Here is an 18447-nt window from a genome sequence, read left to right as displayed (position 1 = left end):
TTACAGCCGCGAAAAATCCGGCCTGAAAAATATTAATCCGGGTTATTTGTTGCAGTCTTTCTAATAAATCAAATTATATTGTATTTCATCTATTTTTAAAGAAATATAATCAACATTTCTAATATTTTAATATAAAAAATAAAAAAAATTCGAAATTTCTGGTTTTCAAAAAAAAAAAAAAAAAAAAAAAAAAAAATTACTTTCCGGTTAGTGATTAACCGGGTTTTCTTTAAAAAAAAAAAAAAAAAAAAAAAAAAACATAACTTTCCGGTTATCCAATAACCGGTTATATTTCTTGAGTTCGGTTGTTGGATAACCGGACATTTATCCCAAATCCGGTTATTGGATAACCGGATTGGGTAGAAATCGAAATTCACCGATACTTCGGTTAGTTTTTGTAATTTGATTTAATTTTTGGATATAAATAAAAAAATCGGCTAAAAAAACCTATTCTTAACCCAACCAAACATATATACCCTAAAAGAATATATTGCTGGCCATTTGATATCAATCAAATGCTTCCACACAAAAAATTCGACTTGCTATGTTGTGTTCTAGCTTAGAGATCGTAAAGTAGCAAAACATATTATTTATTTTGCATTTTCCTATTAACCGATTGTGACATGCGTGGACTTTAGATGGTTTTTAATACTCATAAATTAATTAAGTGACACGTCAAATATCGATCTGAAAAGATGCAACAAATTATGGCGTATATGATATCACGTCTGCAACTTTTTAGAGGGATTATATTTTATGTACTATTTTAATTCTCTTGAATTAGTAGAGTTTAAAATGGAGAGATTGTTGTTATCCATTTTGTCATTAGATTTATGTGTATTTGTTGCACAATTCGAGTTCTATTGGATTTCCTTCCATGTAGAGAGAGAGTAGGGATCTACTTACACTCTTTTTTAGTGACACCGGATTACATTATACATTTTCAAAAAATCGATTCAAACCGTTCAATATTATCGATATATTAAAATGTACTTGCAGATCAAATTTTACATTTTTTTTTGAATTTTTTTACTATTTATTAAGATGAGTACAAAAATTCAATAGTATAAAAACATCGATTTTGTAAAATAGTTAATAAATAATAAAACATTCAAAAAAGGTAAAATTTGATCTACAAGCATATTTTAATATATTCATCATGTTGAACTGTTTGAATTTTGAAAAATTTAAAAATTTAAAATGTAATTCAATTTTATTAAAAAAAGTAAATTTGGATCCCTCAAATTTACATATATGTCTCTTTTCAATCAATAAAATTTGTTCCATATTGTACATGTTTTGTTCTTATGTTGGTGATCACTGATCTTGAGGCATTTTTTGTCGGAATCTACAGAGTTCAGAATTTACTATGAAAATTGGGCTTCCAAAACATGTACCTCCTGCCGAACAGGGCCGAAGGCCCAATAACAATAATATGGTTGAACACAAAATCCGTGGTTGCACAAAATCTAATAGGCAGATCTGATTCGCCTGAACATATCTCGTTTCATTAAATCCGACTTGTAAAGTAATTGCATGTAATTTATACAAATTTATACAAATTATTAACATGGCAAAAAAACCAGACATATAATTTCAAACCAAAAAATCCTAAATACTTAAACAACTAAAATAGATCGTAGGTCTACCAATATCAGAGAATGAAACTACAAACACTAATGCTCTCTGATTATTTCTCAACTCTCTTCAAGAAGTCTAAACAAAATTGGAAGAAAAAAATAACCATCCAAAAAAATTGTTATTCACTCCATCTTTGCTGGAGAGAACTCGGAAAATACATGTTATTTTCAATTCATCAGAATGAAGAAAAATCAAGCAGTAGCTATGGGTTGCTGTGCTGGTGCAGCAACTGGAGCACCACCACCAGTTGTTGGTCTGAAAATTACAATAACAAATCAAATTATTAGAATCTTTCTTTGAGTACAAATAGAATCGTACATCGGATTATATTTCAGATATAATACTTACAGCCCAACAAAGACTTTGAAAGCATCATAGATTCCCCACTGTGCTCCGGTAAGTGTACCAATCATCACAATACGTAGAGGAAGTCCTCTTGTGAATAGGCCCATGAGACCTAGGTTCTTCACAGCCTATTTAGAGCAAACATGCATGTTGAACGAGTTAGAAATCATGTACCAGCACAGGTCAGATGTACAGCTTCATGACATACCAGTATAGTACCAGTAGATGTCATAATTATCCATACAATTCTCAATAATTGCAACAATTTGTCCTTTGCTATTAGAAACCAAAGAAAAATACAAAAATGTCCAATGAGTCCAGTCTTCAATTTCTCCAACAATGAGATCCGTTTCATATATTCAGTACAACAGCAAAATATGGCGCCAACAGTAACAGGATCAAATAAGTGGCTACATAAGTATAATACCAAGGCCCCAAATTGTGAAAGCTTGTACGGGATTTAAAAAAAAAAAGGAAAAATGAGGTGAAAAAAGGACTTACATCACCAACAGTGGCACCCTTGGCATTGTTAAGGAAGGAAACAAGGTTGTCGGCAGGGTGAGAGACAACAGCACAGAGGACACCAGCAATATAGCCACCGGCAAAGCTGATGCCGAGCTGGGTGGTTTTGTCACACTCGCTCTTCGGCTTCGGCACAGCATGCTTGTAAATCATCTCCACCACCGTCTCAAAAGAGGCAAACTTCATCATCGTATCTGTCCAAACACATTGTGAGGACATGTTTAGGCAGTGCAACATATTCTGCCAAGTTCATTGGTACTTAAAAGTTGCCATGATGCGAAACTTAGTAATAGGCGGGAATTGGTTGCATATCAAAACAACATAATTAAGTATGTAATAACTGCCCTCTTATAGAGGTTAACCTATTTCCTAACGAAGGATCCTCAAAAACAAAGGAGAAAATATATAAACCTAGACAGAAATTAGTTTTCAAACGTACAGGACTAATTGGAAAATTTATAAGGAAAATTGCAATTCAACTTAAATTCAATTCCTTCGTTACGATACTATAGCTATGTCCACATAAAGAATGCAAAAATTAGTTATTTTCTAAAAAACACTCCCAGAATGTGGCAAAAGTATTTTAAAAAAGCCCCAGATGCTATTCCTATTTAGCTTTTGATTGGACCACTGTAGGCTTTCATTAAAAACAAGAATGGCTTTTCCATCAAAGAGGTAGATTTCACTACTTGGTCAAAGAAAAGAAAGCTTAGTATCTGTGCATATTATCTTCCGTAAGACATGAACAAAGGTGTATTAATCTGCATCTAAGAAAAAGAAAAGGGACACTTTGCATCACTTACATGGAATCTGACGCCCCCAGAGTGGAACTATTCCTTTGTACAACCTACATTTCAATCAGAAAAAAAAATAGAACTTCTTCAAGAGTTCAAACAGGAAAGAAAATAGAAAAGTTCATACCAGTTTGTATCTGATTGGAATGACTTTAATGAAATTTCAGCCCAAATATTACATTAGACAACCAGTTAACCCCAAATTCGGTCATAAGGTCCCAATAAATGAAAGAAAATCCACACCAGAGAAAGAAAAAGCAAAACAGTAAGACCTAATATAAACAAAACCGATAAGTTAAAATTATACCCGCCAAAACCTTCAGACTTAATGAACTTGGGGAGGCCGTCAGACAAGCCTCTAGCAAAGCCAGGCTGGGTCTGAACACGCACCTTGACAGCTTCCATGGGGCAGAGTGCCAAATCAGCAATGAACTCAGCAGATGCAGAGCCTCCAAGATAGATCAAAGTCTTGTACTTGGCCGCATTCTCAGGGCCTGCCAAATCAGAATAGTACTTCTTGAAGAACTCATAGAAGCCAAATTTGCATGCACCTTGTGCACTATAACCAAGAAGGGTTGGTACCCACCCTCTGAAGAATCCCCTGGCACCTTGTTCTTGTAGAAGTACACCAAATCCTGATGAGATGCTCTTGTATTTGGTTGGGTTAATCTGAATATTTAAAGAAGGATAACCATAAAAAAAAAAAAGAATATTTAAAGAAGGAATGTCAGTTAGGATATATACTACTGAGCTCAACAAAGGAGCTAAACTCCAAATTAGCCGAAATTTTTATTTCTACCATATTCACCAAAAAAGAAACCAAAACACTCTGTTCGGTCAAAATTTGAATTTTATTCAGTTCACCAAATCGTCTTTAAAGACTGGGGCCACCAATTAATTCTACAATTCCTGTCTAGAGCCTTCAAATGAAATAGCGGCCCCATTTCATTTTTTTTCATTTTTTTTAACGGCAGAACAATAAAATAAAATAGCAGCCACATTTGTTTTTTTTAATGTATACAAACGGGATCGGCACAGATAACAAGGCTTTTGTTTTTTAGTTAATAAAATTTCTATTAAAAAAATAATAATAAAAAGACAAAGGGGCCGTTATTTTATTTGGAGGCTCTAGGCTGCAGCTGCAGGGCCAATTGGTAACTCCTAATCTTTAGAGCTGCTAAATAATTTGGCAGACTCAATAAAATTCGAATTCTCATCAAACAGGTGTATTTATTTTTATTTTGTTTATTACGATATAAATAACAATTTCGGCCAAATTAGTCCTAGATGTGCAACTATACCCCATAAAAAGCGGGTGATATGGTAGTCAAATAATAACATTAGCCAACATAGGTCCATGACAAAATGGCAACAAAATATGAGTTTCAGTTACTCATCCTAACTCTACTCCCTTAAAATTCCTAATAAATTCATGTTACATACAAAGTTGTAACGTTATTACGCTGTAATTCGATGAGAGCGGACAACTAAGTTCATCCTTCACATAAAACATTTTCTGTGCTGAATTATGATCACAAATTGAGCTATGATCACAACTTAGAATATTAACACCAGCTCCATATGATATATGTAAGTTTGGTAGACGAAGAAAACAACAGAAATGAAGGAAATATATTAGATACATCCATCTACATCGAACTAATCCCACAAGTACAGCTAAAAAATATTCAAAATAAAGATACAAAAGAGTAGGGGTGTTCAAACAGTTCGGTTTGTTTGGTTTTAAACTGAACCGGAATATTTTGGTTTAAATGGATTAGTTCGGTTTAGACTTCTCAAATTGATTAAACTGAACCGACCGGTTTATAGGTTCAACTCTAATTTTATTGGTATTATAATGATTTTATTAAACCAAACCGAACTTTGATTGTGGTATATGACAATGTATTATTTTCTTTAATAATAGTACTAATAGATTTACTTTGGTTTCTTAATTGGTTCGGTTTGATTCTATATTTAAAAACCAAAAAAAGTTTAGTTTGATCGTTTTACTACGGTTTGAACCGAACCGACCGTTTGAACACCCCAACAAAAGAGTACATACAACTAACCTGCATGTTGCATTTGACGAGATCAAGCGGGGTCACGGCCATGTGCGTAAGACCACAGCTAAGTATTCCTCCGGCCGTGCACGCGGCGTAGTAAGCCGGAGAGAACATCTCGATCTTCCTCGACTCATTCGGCGCCTGGATCATGAACGACCCGGTCGATTTAGAGTTTCGGCCAAAGACCTTGCTCGCTGATGATGTGTACAGGTAACTGGGGAAGAGAGATTGGCGCGATTTCTCTGAGATATCCATATTGACGCTTGAATCAGAAGAGAGACGAAAAGAGAAGAGAGAGAGAGAGAATGAAAACGTGGGTAGGCCAATAATAAGTAGACGTGCCTCCGATTTTCTCGAACGAGATGCTTGGATTGCCTTTGTTTTTTAAATTTGTTTCTTCAAACAAAGTTGGAATTCGAGACGAAGAGACGAAGAGTCGAAGAATTAAATTTATTAATAGAAAATTTTGATTTGACGATTAGCAACAGTGACAGATTTTCCAACAAAAGTCATAATTGTTATTTGATTTGTACCAAGTAATTGAATGGTCCCTGAATCTATTAAATTTCAACACGTAGCAATTTTTCTTGAGTTGTTATTTGAAAAAGAAAAGAAACTTCTATTTTGTGCCATTGAAAAGTCAAAATTTCATAATCCAATTTAATAACTGTAGCTCATAGTTTTTTTTAGAGGTGCTAGCAGCTGGACATTTTCTCAGAACCGAATCTCCTGTTCCTCTGTCTATGTGCGGACAGGAAATTTTTGCCTATATAATCACTGATACTCTCTGGCAGCCTCTGCCCGAATTCAAAAAAAAAAAAAAAAAATACTGATACATGGATTTGGAATAAATTTAGAAACAAAATTATATTCAATATTTATATGTCAAAATCCACCTCGAACTTACGTGTCAGTGATTTTAAAAACATAAATTTTCTGTCCACAGAGGGTTCTCATAAAATCCCTACCAATCAGAACCAGATGCCAAATCATTTCTGATGAACAATTAAATTAAACAAGATTTAAAATAGACAAACTTATAAATAAAAACTTGAATTTATATTTGACAGAGTTGGCATATATCACGCTCTGAGTGATAGATAATCCGAAGCTAAAGTGTGAAATAAAAATTATTTCTCTATTTATTTCATGCAATCAGTTGAAACAAAAATTATAATTTAATTATTTAATTGAGATTTTAGGGAGTCCAAAAATTGATTGCTCCATTTTTTTAGTAGAAACTATTCAACTATTTAATATTCACAAAAATTCTCCGGATGGGTTTCGAAACCGGCGACCTGATTGCTTTATTATTTGATTGTACAGATTATTAATTATGTAATGTAACCCTTAAAAATATTAAGCATAAAAATGTGAAGATTGTCCGAATTTAAGGTCAACGACATAATGTAAACTTTATGTTGAAAGTAGAAGTCCATCAAATATGAAAACGTAATTTTCTGAGTAGAGAATTTCTGCGCCTCTGTTACTGCCAATTCGGAGGATTCGCATCCTCTCAGGTACTGGAGAGGATTATCATTGTTTTACGGTTTCAAATTAAATTGGGGGAATTTCACGTATACCCCTCAAAAACTTCAAAATTACGTATTTCCCCCTCTAAATTTGGAAATTACGTATTCCCCCCCTCTAAAGTTCAAAAACTCACATATTTACCCATTTCATTGTCTTTTATATTAAAACTCATTCCAAATATATAAAATACCTATTTTACCCTTCATTAAAAGTATAAAATGCCCCATCGAACTCAAATTTGAATCTGAAGGGTTTCTCTACTGTCCGATCCGCACGTATTGCAATAAGATTATTGCGTGTTTGCTTCAAGATTCGTGCTAATCTAGCCCGCATGAATCTCAAAGCAATTTTGATCTGTGGGCATCGCATTAAGATCTGTGTAAATTGCATCAATTTCAGTGTTTGTTCGCTTCAAGATTCGTGCTGATCTAGCGCGCACGGCTCTCAAAGCAATTCAGACGGTAGAGGAACCTTTAGATTCAAATTGGAGTCAGATGGGTGTTTTATGCTTTTTAATTAAAGGGTAAAATAGGTATTTTATAAATTTAGAATGTATTTTAATAGAAAAGACAATAAAATGGGTAAATATGTGAGTTTTTGAAGTTTAGAGAGGAAAATATGTAATTTTAAATTTTAGAAGGGGAAATACGTAATTTTGAAGTTTTTGAGGGGTATACGTGAAATTCCCCCAATTAAATTTCAGCTGGTTTGAGATTCGGGCTAGCACTGAGGCAGTATTATTGGGCTTTGAAATTCGTGCAAAGTTAGAAAGAACGATCTAAATCTTCTAATTTTAAAAGATTCCCTTATCAGGTAACGGAGAGGATGTGAATTCCAATTGGGAAGGTTCCCTGCTTCTAGATATGTGGCACTATACTTCAAAAAATTGTATTATTTAATTATTGGGCAGAATAGTGCTGATCTATTGAATTCTAGTATGATTTAAATGCGGATTTATTAAGATTTAATAAGAAATATATACGGATTATTGTGGACCATATAATCATTTCATAATGTTTCCGTAAGTAATCCGATTAATTTAGGCCACCTTTTTAATGATCCCATTTGTTATCACTTTTTGATGAATATCCCTATTCAATTAATAGGCTTATTCAAATTAACAAGTCCAAGACTAATCCACAATTCAAGTCCCGCTTAGTATAATCTCCTTCTCAGTTTCTCATTTCTTATTTCAGGCCCAATACAATAACCACGGCCATTTTTATTAATAACCAAAAAAAAAAAGTTTTTTTTTTACAAAAATAACCCCAAAATCTGATTTTTTTTCAAATATGACCAAACCGCCAGGGTTGCTGGCGGCGGTCCACTTCTATAGCGGACCGTCAGTGACACGGGCGGTCCGCTATTTTTTAATTTTTTATTATTATTTTTTTAAAATTTTTTAATTTTTTTTTTTTAGAGATCTGATTTTTTCTTAATATTTTCATTTGTGAAGTTTTAGTTTTTTTTTTGTTTAGGGTATTTGTCAAAAAATAAAACATTTGATATATTTATAAGTGATGTCGCTCTTTATAACTTTGATTTGATTTGTCAGTTGGATATCACAAGTCTAAAGATAACACTAATTAAGGACTTGGTCTTGATTCAAAAAATTTCAAGCTCTGACAGCTTGTTGATCTTCTTCTCTATATTTGTGGTACTAAAACAGTAGTTTAGAGCTACTAAAATATGTTCAAACCTCAAATTAGATCTTTGTCCATGCACAAAGTATCCTAGACTGACATCTGGTATGGTATCAAGTCCAAACTCAGCAGCCAAGCACTAGGCAAAGGCCACCGGTATAGTGCAATGCACTAAAAACATCAAATTTGACCTTCGCTAGTAAATCAGCAAGTATGGATTGATACATGGACTAAACTACAAAAGTGATTGCACCAGCATGTAGAGCATTTAAAAATACACAGAATTGATATAAATTTCAACTTATTTGGATTTTTCTACAGTTAGTTATGAATTTCCAAAGTTTAATTTTCGAAAAAACTTTAAACAACCATAACTTTGGCTAGGAAAATCGGATTTACGCGTATGAGCACTTTTCGGAAAGGGGTAGATGAGACGGATCCAATTTTGTCTAGGTGGCACACCGGGCATTGTCGCATCGGAAGCATCATAATTTCAAAAAAATATCGTTTAGTGCCTCAAAAATCCAGTTTAAGTTTTCGTTCGACGGTAGACATTAAAAAACAACGATTTTCAAACCATCTTAATAAATAGTAAAAAAATTAAAAAAAAATGTAAAATTTGGTCTCCAAGCACATTTTAATATAGATTAAACATATGTGTATATGTGTATATGTATATGTGTATGTGTATGTGTATATGTGTATGTGTATATGTATATGTGTATATGTATGTATATATGTATGTATGTATATATGTATATATTATACATATATTATAAAAGCCAAAAAAGAGAGAAGAAGATCAACAAGCTGTCAGAACTTGAAATTTTTTAAATAAATGCCAAGTCCTTAATTTTTTGACAAATACCCTAAACAAAAAAAAAGTAAAACTTCACAAATGAAAATATTAAGAAAACATCAGATCTCTAAAAAAAAAAAATAGCGGACCGCCCGTGTCCCTGGCAGTCCGCTATAGAATTGGACCGCCAGCAACCCTGGCGGTTTGGTCATATTTGAAAAAACTCAGATTTTGAGATTATTTTTGTAAAATTTTTTTTTTTTGTGTTATTAATAAAAATGGCCGCAATAACCAAATTAAAAAAGTTTAATTCCATTTCCAGATACGGCCCAAATTAAAAAGTTAAAGATAATCTAGAATTTTTTTTTTTTTTAAATCATAAGTTTGAGGTAAATTGTTTAAAAACATGAAGATATACGCACACAATCATAATTACATGTATTATAGCAAAATTTTATGCATAATATTAGATATATCTATTGGATTATGTACAAATAAATTTAAGAACGTCTAAAGATCTAAATTAGAGATTACCTACAAATAATAATGTTTTTATAATCATAATAGTGACCTAACTTTATTAAAAAAATGATCGAACAATTTACTGTAGGATATAATGATAGAAAGTAATTTTGATTGAACTAAAATTAAAAAAATCTCAAAAATCACATCTAATCTAATAATTAAGGCATTGTCCTCTACAAGTACGAAAAAGTCATATCATATGTTCGACACTAATTTTTTGCACTAGATAATAGAGTTATATGACCCTCATCTCATGCTAATTTTTTATAATTTTTTTTTCAAAATAATTAAATTTTAAATTAGGCTATATATAAGAAATAATATAGACAATCTAATTTTAATTTTAAAAAAAAGTAAAACAATGACTTTACACAATTGAGAGAGGAATTGCTAAATCCCCTATTCCCTACTTAGCAAACAAACTTTGCGAACAACAATTATCTCTTGAATTTTTTTTTTTGAGTAAAAAAATAGAAGTCTAGTTCGTATTTGATTGATATTTTGCAGTTACAAGAGACTTGTAGTTGTAAAGATGAAAGAAAACAAATGACGCTCAAACAGGCTTGAGGTCAAATTAAGAAAATAAGTAAAAGGAAAACATAAAGAAAATATAAAGGAAAAGCTGAAATTAAAAAAATAAAAATAATTTTTTTAAATTTTTTAAAACTTAAAAAAAATAATAATAATTACCTCTTGAAATTAGTATAAGATTCCCGGCATTGATGATTTCTTAATTTCAATTAACCCGCTCCAATTGAACGGTCAACACAATTATGAATGCAAATAATTACCCCTAGACCATTATTTATCCGTTACGATAAATTCAATTCTCATCCCTTTAAATCTTGAATGTGCATTACCCGACTCGGCCGTTGGAGTACGTCTTTCGTGAGAAATGACAACACCTCCTTTTACTTCTTTATTTTTGGTCGCAACAATTTTAACATGCAAACATTTATTACTACCGAAATTTTTATTTATAGAATAAAAAAAATAAACCAAACCACCCCATTGGATCCTTTTTTGTTTTTTAGTTATTAATTTTTTTGAAAATAAAGTTGGGGCCATCAAATTGTTTGGTCGATCCCAGGCCTTAGGACATTTGGCGGACCCTTGACTTTGGGTTGCCAAATAAATACCCCTGCGGCCTGGGTATTTGTTAAATTCTGATCAAACAAGAGTTTTTTGATTTATTTTCTCATTATTATGGTATAAATAAAAATTTGAGCATTAACTAGTTCTCTTTTACCGGTCCAACAAGCATCCCATTCCTAACCTAGCAAACGTATTCTTCACACCTGAGACTGCCATTTTTAGGAGAAATGTGGCTCTTGTTCTCATTTGATTTCATTAAATTAACCAATTACATAAGTTTTGTAACTAAATGAGAAGAAAAATCATAATGTTAGGATTTATTTATAAGAGGTGAATAGCACTAGGATCATGTAAATAAACTTTTCTTTTAATATAATTTTTAATGGCATAAAGCCATCTAACCTTAAAAAAGAGAGAACAAAAAGTAATACTCAAATCCATAGAATAAAAAATTGGAATCGAAATCGGGATCGGTTTTTTGACCGTGGAATTGGAATCGGGTGAATTGGTCGGAATCAGCCGAATCGGATCAGAAATTTGGACTTTTTGTCATAAGTTTGTTTAGTACTAAAAAAATAATTTGTCAACAATTTATGTTTAGACAAATGATTTCAAATCAAATAATCAACTAATACAATATAATACAAGCATATATTACTGCTCTTATATATTCTAGCAAAACTTATATTTGCATGTAATTATGTATTCTAGCAACAAAAGGTAGCATGGTGCATGTGGTAGTAGTTGGTTTCGTTGATACTAAAAAAATAATTTGTCAACACTTATATTTGCGCGTTTTGGACAAAATTTGACTGCAATCGGATAGTTTCAGCTAAAATTGGACGAAACAAATCACCTACCGTGTAACTCAACCTGAAATCAAATCGGTACAGTTTGATTTCGATTTGGATCGGCCGATTCCGGTCCGGAACGACCGATTTTTCCTTCTATGCTCAAAACCAGTGTTCTAAAAATAAATATGAAAATATACAATCAAAGGTTTAAATAGCGTTTATCGCGTCATAGTAGAATGACTAAAAAAACAATGCTATGCTACTATAGCGCCGCTATAGCACGTTATAGCGCCGATAGCACCATAGCTTTTATCATCCGAAAATACTTGCTATTTAAAACCCTGTACGCAATACATTTAAAACTGAAAAAAGTCAACAAAATTAAATCCGTTCTTGCCCATATATTCTGGTAAAATTTGTTGGCCATCTGGCATCAACAAGCTGATAGCCTGGTACAGTACCAGTTCTGATAAGCCTTTCAAAACCCCATCTCAAACCTTTATAGTAGTGACATGGCCTCACTGATTATCCTCTGGCATGCACAAGCTATATTGCAATAACATCCTGATTAAGCTACATATGTGAACTTGTTCATCTAATTTTGATCAGGTGACAAGACTTTTGGTAAGGCATCTAATGTTTTTGTTCAATCAATATAATCAATATTTTTATGAAAATTTTGTCTAGCACAATTTGGAAAGATAATATTCTCATTCGTGTGAGAGGTTGTAGTTCCAAAATCTAGCACCAGCTGAAGAATTAAAAAAAAAAGAAAACTTAATCCATCCTTTACTTAAATAAAAGAATGGTTCAGTAAATCCTGAGATCTATCTCTTTTGAAATCTCTTCCAAGAATTGAACTTACGTCTCTTCATAGAAAGGTTAGGTTCATCAGTATCTCTTCTACATGGTTCTCTTTTATAAATAAATTTTCTCTCAAAATTGTGCAAATGATAATGATGTTCTATTAGATTTAATTGCTATAAACCTGCGCCAGTTGAACGGACAAAACGATTACCAAGCAAATAATTGACCCAAAACAACAATTTATTCGTTACAAGATGTTAAGAAGAACTGAGGCTTGATGTAATTTTCAATTTTTTTTCTCTCTCTCTGAACTTACAAGAAGTTCAATTCTTCTTTGAATGTGCATACACGACCTGGCCGTTGGAGTGTCTTTTGTGAGAAGTGACAACACCTATTTTACCTCTTTGTTTCTGATGACAACAATTTGAACAAGCACACTTTTACTAGTTCTCTTTACCGGTCCATCCAGCATCCCATTCTCCGAAATTTTTATTTATACCATGATAAAAACAAAAAAACCAAAACATGCTAGATTCTGGATAATTAGAAAAATACTCAGCCTGTCAAACTGTTCTGCGGTCTCAAGTACTGAAGGCCGCCATATACTCCTGCGGCCCCACCCTAAATGGAATACCGTCCCCTTCCTTTTTTTTTTTATAACAGAAATTTTATTAATAACATAAACTAAAAAACAAAAAAAAACTTGTTATCTCTGCCAGGCAAATTGGTTTTCGGACAACTTCTCTATGTCACTTCTATAAAAAAAAACAGGGTCGCTATATTCCATTTGGAGCCTCCTACACTGGAACCGCAAGACCAATTAGCGATCTTCAGTCTTTGAGACCGCTAAACGGTTTGACGGTCTGGATAAAATTCAAATTCCCAACAAATGAAGGTGTTTTGGTATATTTTTTTTATTATGGTATAAATAAAAATTTCGGTCCTGTTCCAATCAACTAAACCAATTCTTCACACCTCATATCACTGCCACTATTTAATCCGCTGTGTGCCTTTAACAAATTACAAACTCCATCTCATACTTTCCAATTTTCAATTTCATTGAAGAACTAGCATTTGGTGTAGTGGCAAAGGCACATGGTCTCTATGTGAGAGGTCATGGGTTCGAAATCCATATGGGGGAAATCCTTTGTTGTATTACAAGGATATTAAATAGTTAGGTGGCTTCACCTCCAACTTTTACTCAAAATTTTTTTTTCAATTTCATTGCCCACCCAAAAAGAAGGTGTAACAACACTAAAAATGTTAAAAGGAAACGAAAATGAAAACAATTTTTATCTCCTTGTTTCTCTCGTCTTCTCCATCCACTTGGCATCATCCAAAAAAGTTGGTACGTCTTGCTTTCCTCTTCCTTTGAACTTTTGTAATTTCTCAGTTAATTATTTCTCTCATCAGTTAATTCTTATCTTGCCTTCAACTGTGTAGAGGATGAGCACGAGTTTAGTTATAAATCGGGTGCCGAAAATGGACCTGAGCACTGGGGTGAGATAAATGTAAATTGGACAAAGTGCGGTACCGGTCACCAGCAATCCCCCATTGATCTATTGAATGAAAGGGTTCAAGTGAATCCTTATTTGGGGAGGTTGCACCGGTCATACCAGCCAGCCAATGCTATAATGAAGAACCATGGCCATGACGTAGAGGTAATTATAACTTGTTTATTGGGATATTGTTAATTTGTTGTACTGAGATCATGTAGTTCAATTAATATGTTTGTTGTTTCATTAATTCCGTGAATGTATAGCTGAAATGGCTCGAGGATGCCGGAATCATACAGATAGATGAAAATAATTATCATCTTATTCGGTTGTACTGGCACACTCCATCTGAGCACACAATCAATGGCAGGAGGTGAATGTTTATTGCATTAATTATATCTTAATTAAGAAATCATATGCAAATTATCCTTTTTAATTAGTAGGATATAACCCCTCTCAAACTAAGGCCCCCTGTTTGGATGAATTCACATCCCCTTAGGTTACCAGACTGAGTACAATTGAATTGGACGGTCCAAAATTGTTCTTTTTAAATTGACACGAATCTCAAAGCACAAATAATGTTGCTCCCCTGCGCCATTCCGAATTATCACCGGCTGAGAATAAATCTGGACCGTCCGTTGCAATTGTTTTGAGTCAGGTACCTGGGAGGATACTGATCCTGTTTGGATGGCCTAAATCATACCAGAATGAATGAGATTTAGGTTAATTGGGATATAATTTCTCTAGCCTATTCGGATGGAAATTTGTATGAAATGAGATTGGATTTTCCATTGTAGTGTAAATTGTTGGGAAAAGAAACATCAAGTTGAAACTAGGTGTTCTTTCCTCTATTTTTCACATTGTCTTCACTTTATGCTTTCTAAGACATTTGAGAACTTAATCCTATTATCAACTAAAAAATCATTTTTTTGAGATATTATAAAGTAGCATCTAATCACTTCGAGTTGTCTCATTACGAATTCATATGCTAATTTATAGTACTCGTTGTTAGAGTGAGGATATGGTGCATATTACGGATCAATCCATACTATGTATCCATATCTCTATTATGAAAGTTTAAATAATTGTTCTAAACCGTTGAACATAATTTTTATATGAAATATACCAACATAACCAATTTTATATTTATTTAGATTAGCAGAAAATTATCATAATTTTCATATCAAGTGATTCTTTACCTATCTAAAAAAATAGTAAAAAATTCTAAATAAGATGTAAAATATGCTCAGCAAAGACATTTTCATATGGAGATCATATTGAATGCTTCACATTGATTGTTTGAACTTTAAAAACATATATAACCATAACCTCTTTGTCGTTATATTAAAAAAATTTAGAATCCATAATAACCAATATAAAACTTCAATATAAAAAAATTATAATAAAAATACATATTTGAATTTTATTTCTAACTAATTAAGTATTAGTGTTAATCAATTTTCTATTTTTTTAATTGAGTTTTTCGATGATTGGATAACAACCGCTTATGAAATAGTTAATAAATATTGTTATATTATTATTTAATTCACCTTATTTAATTATATATTATAAACAATAATTATATTGATGTCGAGCATTTTATAAAGAAAATTAAAAAGTTTCACAACTATTCTCACAGTACAACTAAACATTAATACCAACACATTCTCATAACCATGTCTGTATTTATCATAGGTATAGGTTCTCGCCAATTAATTTGAAAGTTCCATAATCCGTACCCATTAAATTTCATCCCGCATATAATCCCGTTACAAGTATTTCAATGAGACAAGTTAGTAAGATGACTTTAATTTTGATGCATTTAATGAATGTTCTTTTGACAATATTAATGTGGAAAAAAACTGAAGAGATTTTGGTTTAAACTATGAAATGTGGATGTGAACACCTATTTAAATTGTTCTGGCTAGCAGACTTGCTTAAAAGTTTGTGACAAGTATCTTTTGCTTGAGATCAAGTTGATGGAAGAATTCTGACAGGTTTGCAATGGAGATGCACATGGTTCACCAGACTCAAGATGGCAAGAAGATTGCGGTTATCGGGTTTTTGTACAAGTACGGGCGTCCTGACCCATTAGTGAATGAGGTTTGTTTGATAATTAATTAACAAAACCCAAGCTGTTCTTTCTCTAATTAAAGCCTGATCTCTATTTTCTGGATTTGAAAAGAATGTTTGTAGCACTATATATGAAGCTATAATTTTAATAATGCATGCAGCTGGAACCATACATCAAGGAGAATGGAAACAAAACAAATGAAGAAGAATCGGCTGGAATTGTTGATCCAAGGAAAATTAATCCAGGAAGTAGAAAGTACTACAGATACATGGGTTCTCTTACCATTCAAAAAGGTTTGTGTGAGAAATTTGTACAAATTAACTTGCATTTAGTTTAGGGGTGTAAACGGATCGGATATTATCCGATTTTTTGTCCGAATCCGAATCGAGAAAATAATTTAAATTATCCGATCCGTATCCGTATCTGTATCCGAAAAACTATAACTGATAAGAATACTGTAAGATTTTTAACTATATGTATCCGATCGTTTACACTCCTAAACCACAACAAATGTAGTCTATGTTCTTAAATTAATTTTTTAAATTACATATTCATACCAATGATTTATTAAACTGCATATTCATATATTTTTTGATGAACAATATAACACTATGACATGATTAGTGACTAATGTTTTGATAATATGATATATATTTTGTAACCAACAAATTTATTATGAAAAATTATATTTTAGATGTTATTCTTTACTAGAATATACATTAATAATTTATCTTTAATTATCTGAATTATATTCATATTCAATCCGTATCCATCCGATATCCGATCCGTATCGGTATTCGAAACTATCCGTATTTATATATGTATCTGAAAAATTATAACGGATAAGAATACAGTTTGATTACTATCCGATCCGTATCCGACCGTTTACCCCCTAATTTAGTTTCTCTGTTATTTGGGTTTTGATTGTGTTTTAGTTTGGTTGTTTTGAATTTTGATGACGAATTATTAATGGCATGTGTGATTGTTGCTAGATAAGGACTGTATCCAGAGATCAGGTACAATTGCTAAAGGACGCCATTAATGAAGTTTACTTTGTAATATATATGTATATATTTTTTTTAAATGAGGGACCCACTTACATTTTTTTTAGTAATATTGGCTTACATGCTATATTTTTCAAAATCTAAATAATTGATCCAAACCGTTCAACATGATGGATATATTAAAATGTGCTTGCATGTTAAATTTTACATTTTTTAAATTTTTTTTATTGTTTATTAAGATGATTACAAATATTCAATGGTCTGAAAACTAATAAATAGTAAAAAAAATTAAAAAAATGTAAAAATTGATCTGCAAGGACATTTTAATATATTTATATTGAACTATTTGAATTTTAAAAACTTTGAAAATATAGGGTGTAATTCGGTTTCACCTCCTCTTTTTTAATATTCTTTTACAAATTACAGATCTCATGGCTGATTCATTAAGTCTTTTATTAATATTTGTAGGATGCACATGACAACGCCCGGCCTATACAATGTATCTACGATAGAATAATCAACATGTACCGACCTATGAAGATTGATAACTAGATCATGCTTTTCTTATGGATGTCTATTTTTAAATTTTTTTATTAATTACTTCAAAACATTTATTTAAATAAATATGTTTCATCTCTCTGTATTTATCAATGAAATTAATTTAGATGGTATATTATTTATATTTAAAGAACTAGGGTGTTCTTAACTTCACCAAGTCCCTTAGTGAATTCAAGTTTAAAATATGTCAAATTGGTTTCAAATGACGAATTTGAACCGTTGAAACCCGTCTACCTTACGAGTGATGTGTCTACATGTGAAAATTTTAAACATTCGAATTAATTTAGTATAAAGTCAAGCGGTCAAAAAACATTCAAAAAATGAATGCATTAAAATTAATTTATTAACCTTCTAATTTTGACCGATTGACTTTATAATAAATTAATTATAATGTTTAAAATTTTCACATGTAGACACATCACTCGTAAGGTAGACGGATTTCAACGGTTTAAATTCGTCATTTGAAACTGATTTGACAGATTGTAGACTTAAGTTCACCAAAGAACTTAGTGAACTCAAGAACACCCTAGTTCTACTCAATATTAAATAACAATTAAGTTTAATATTATTTAAAACACAAGTAATCTATAAGAAAAACCAATTAAGTTTAATATTATTTAAAACACAAGTAATCTCAATGGTTTAAATAGCGTTTATCGCGAAATAGCGTACGGGTTAAAAAAATCGCGCTATGCTCAAATAGCGGCGCTATAGCGCGGAATAGCGCGGAATAGCGCGCTATAGCGGCGCT

General features: G+C 32.0%; 2 protein-coding genes across 2 annotated transcripts; one reads left to right on the top strand and one right to left on the bottom strand.

Annotated features, from left to right (window-relative positions):
- Positions 1-1571: 1571 nt before the first annotated feature.
- On the bottom strand, positions 1572-5803 carry LOC144574352 (mitochondrial phosphate carrier protein 3, mitochondrial-like). The gene is made up of 6 exons (XM_078324296.1): positions 5375-5803; positions 3610-3971; positions 3312-3355; positions 2488-2702; positions 1990-2114; positions 1572-1896 (listed from the first exon to the last, which is right to left on the bottom strand). The coding sequence occupies exons 1-6, from the start codon at positions 5621-5623 to the stop codon at positions 1833-1835; spliced, it is 1059 nt and encodes a 352-aa protein (XP_078180422.1). The 5' UTR covers positions 5624-5803; the 3' UTR covers positions 1572-1832.
- An 8021-nt stretch (positions 5804-13824) lies between these two features.
- On the top strand, positions 13825-17690 carry LOC144573766 (alpha carbonic anhydrase 7-like). The gene is made up of 6 exons (XM_078323515.1): positions 13825-13912; positions 14008-14225; positions 14327-14433; positions 16058-16163; positions 16295-16444; positions 17607-17690. The coding sequence occupies exons 1-6, from the start codon at positions 13825-13827 to the stop codon at positions 17688-17690; spliced, it is 753 nt and encodes a 250-aa protein (XP_078179641.1).
- The last annotated feature ends 757 nt before the right edge of the window (positions 17691-18447 follow it).

Source organism: Carex rostrata, chromosome 22 (assembly GCF_964058835.1).
Source record: "Carex rostrata chromosome 22, lpCarRost1.2, whole genome shotgun sequence".
Classification (NCBI taxonomy): domain Eukaryota; kingdom Viridiplantae; phylum Streptophyta; class Magnoliopsida; order Poales; family Cyperaceae; genus Carex; species Carex rostrata.
The sequence above is the reverse complement of the archived record's forward strand: the minus strand, read 5'-3'. Positions and strand labels throughout refer to the sequence as shown.

Excerpts from the sequence above, each read along its gene's own strand:
- LOC144574352 (XM_078324296.1), bottom strand. The coding sequence starts at position 5,623 with ATGGATATCTCAGAGAAATCGCGCCAATCTCTCTTCCCCAGTTACCTG. Across the intron at positions 3,972-5,374 it reads TCGTCAAATGCAACATGCAG|ATTAACCCAACCAAATACAA; the intron begins GTTAGTTGTATG and ends TTAAATATTCAG. Across the intron at positions 2,115-2,487 it reads AGGGTGCCACTGTTGGTGAT|GCTGTGAAGAACCTAGGTCT; the intron begins GTAAGTCCTTTT and ends TGCTCTAAATAG.
- LOC144573766 (XM_078323515.1), top strand. The coding sequence starts at position 13,825 with ATGTTAAAAGGAAACGAAAATGAAAACAATTTTTATCTCCTTGTTTCT. Across the intron at positions 13,913-14,007 it reads GGCATCATCCAAAAAAGTTG|AGGATGAGCACGAGTTTAGT; the intron begins GTACGTCTTGCT and ends TCAACTGTGTAG. Across the intron at positions 14,226-14,326 it reads ACCATGGCCATGACGTAGAG|CTGAAATGGCTCGAGGATGC; the intron begins GTAATTATAACT and ends GTGAATGTATAG.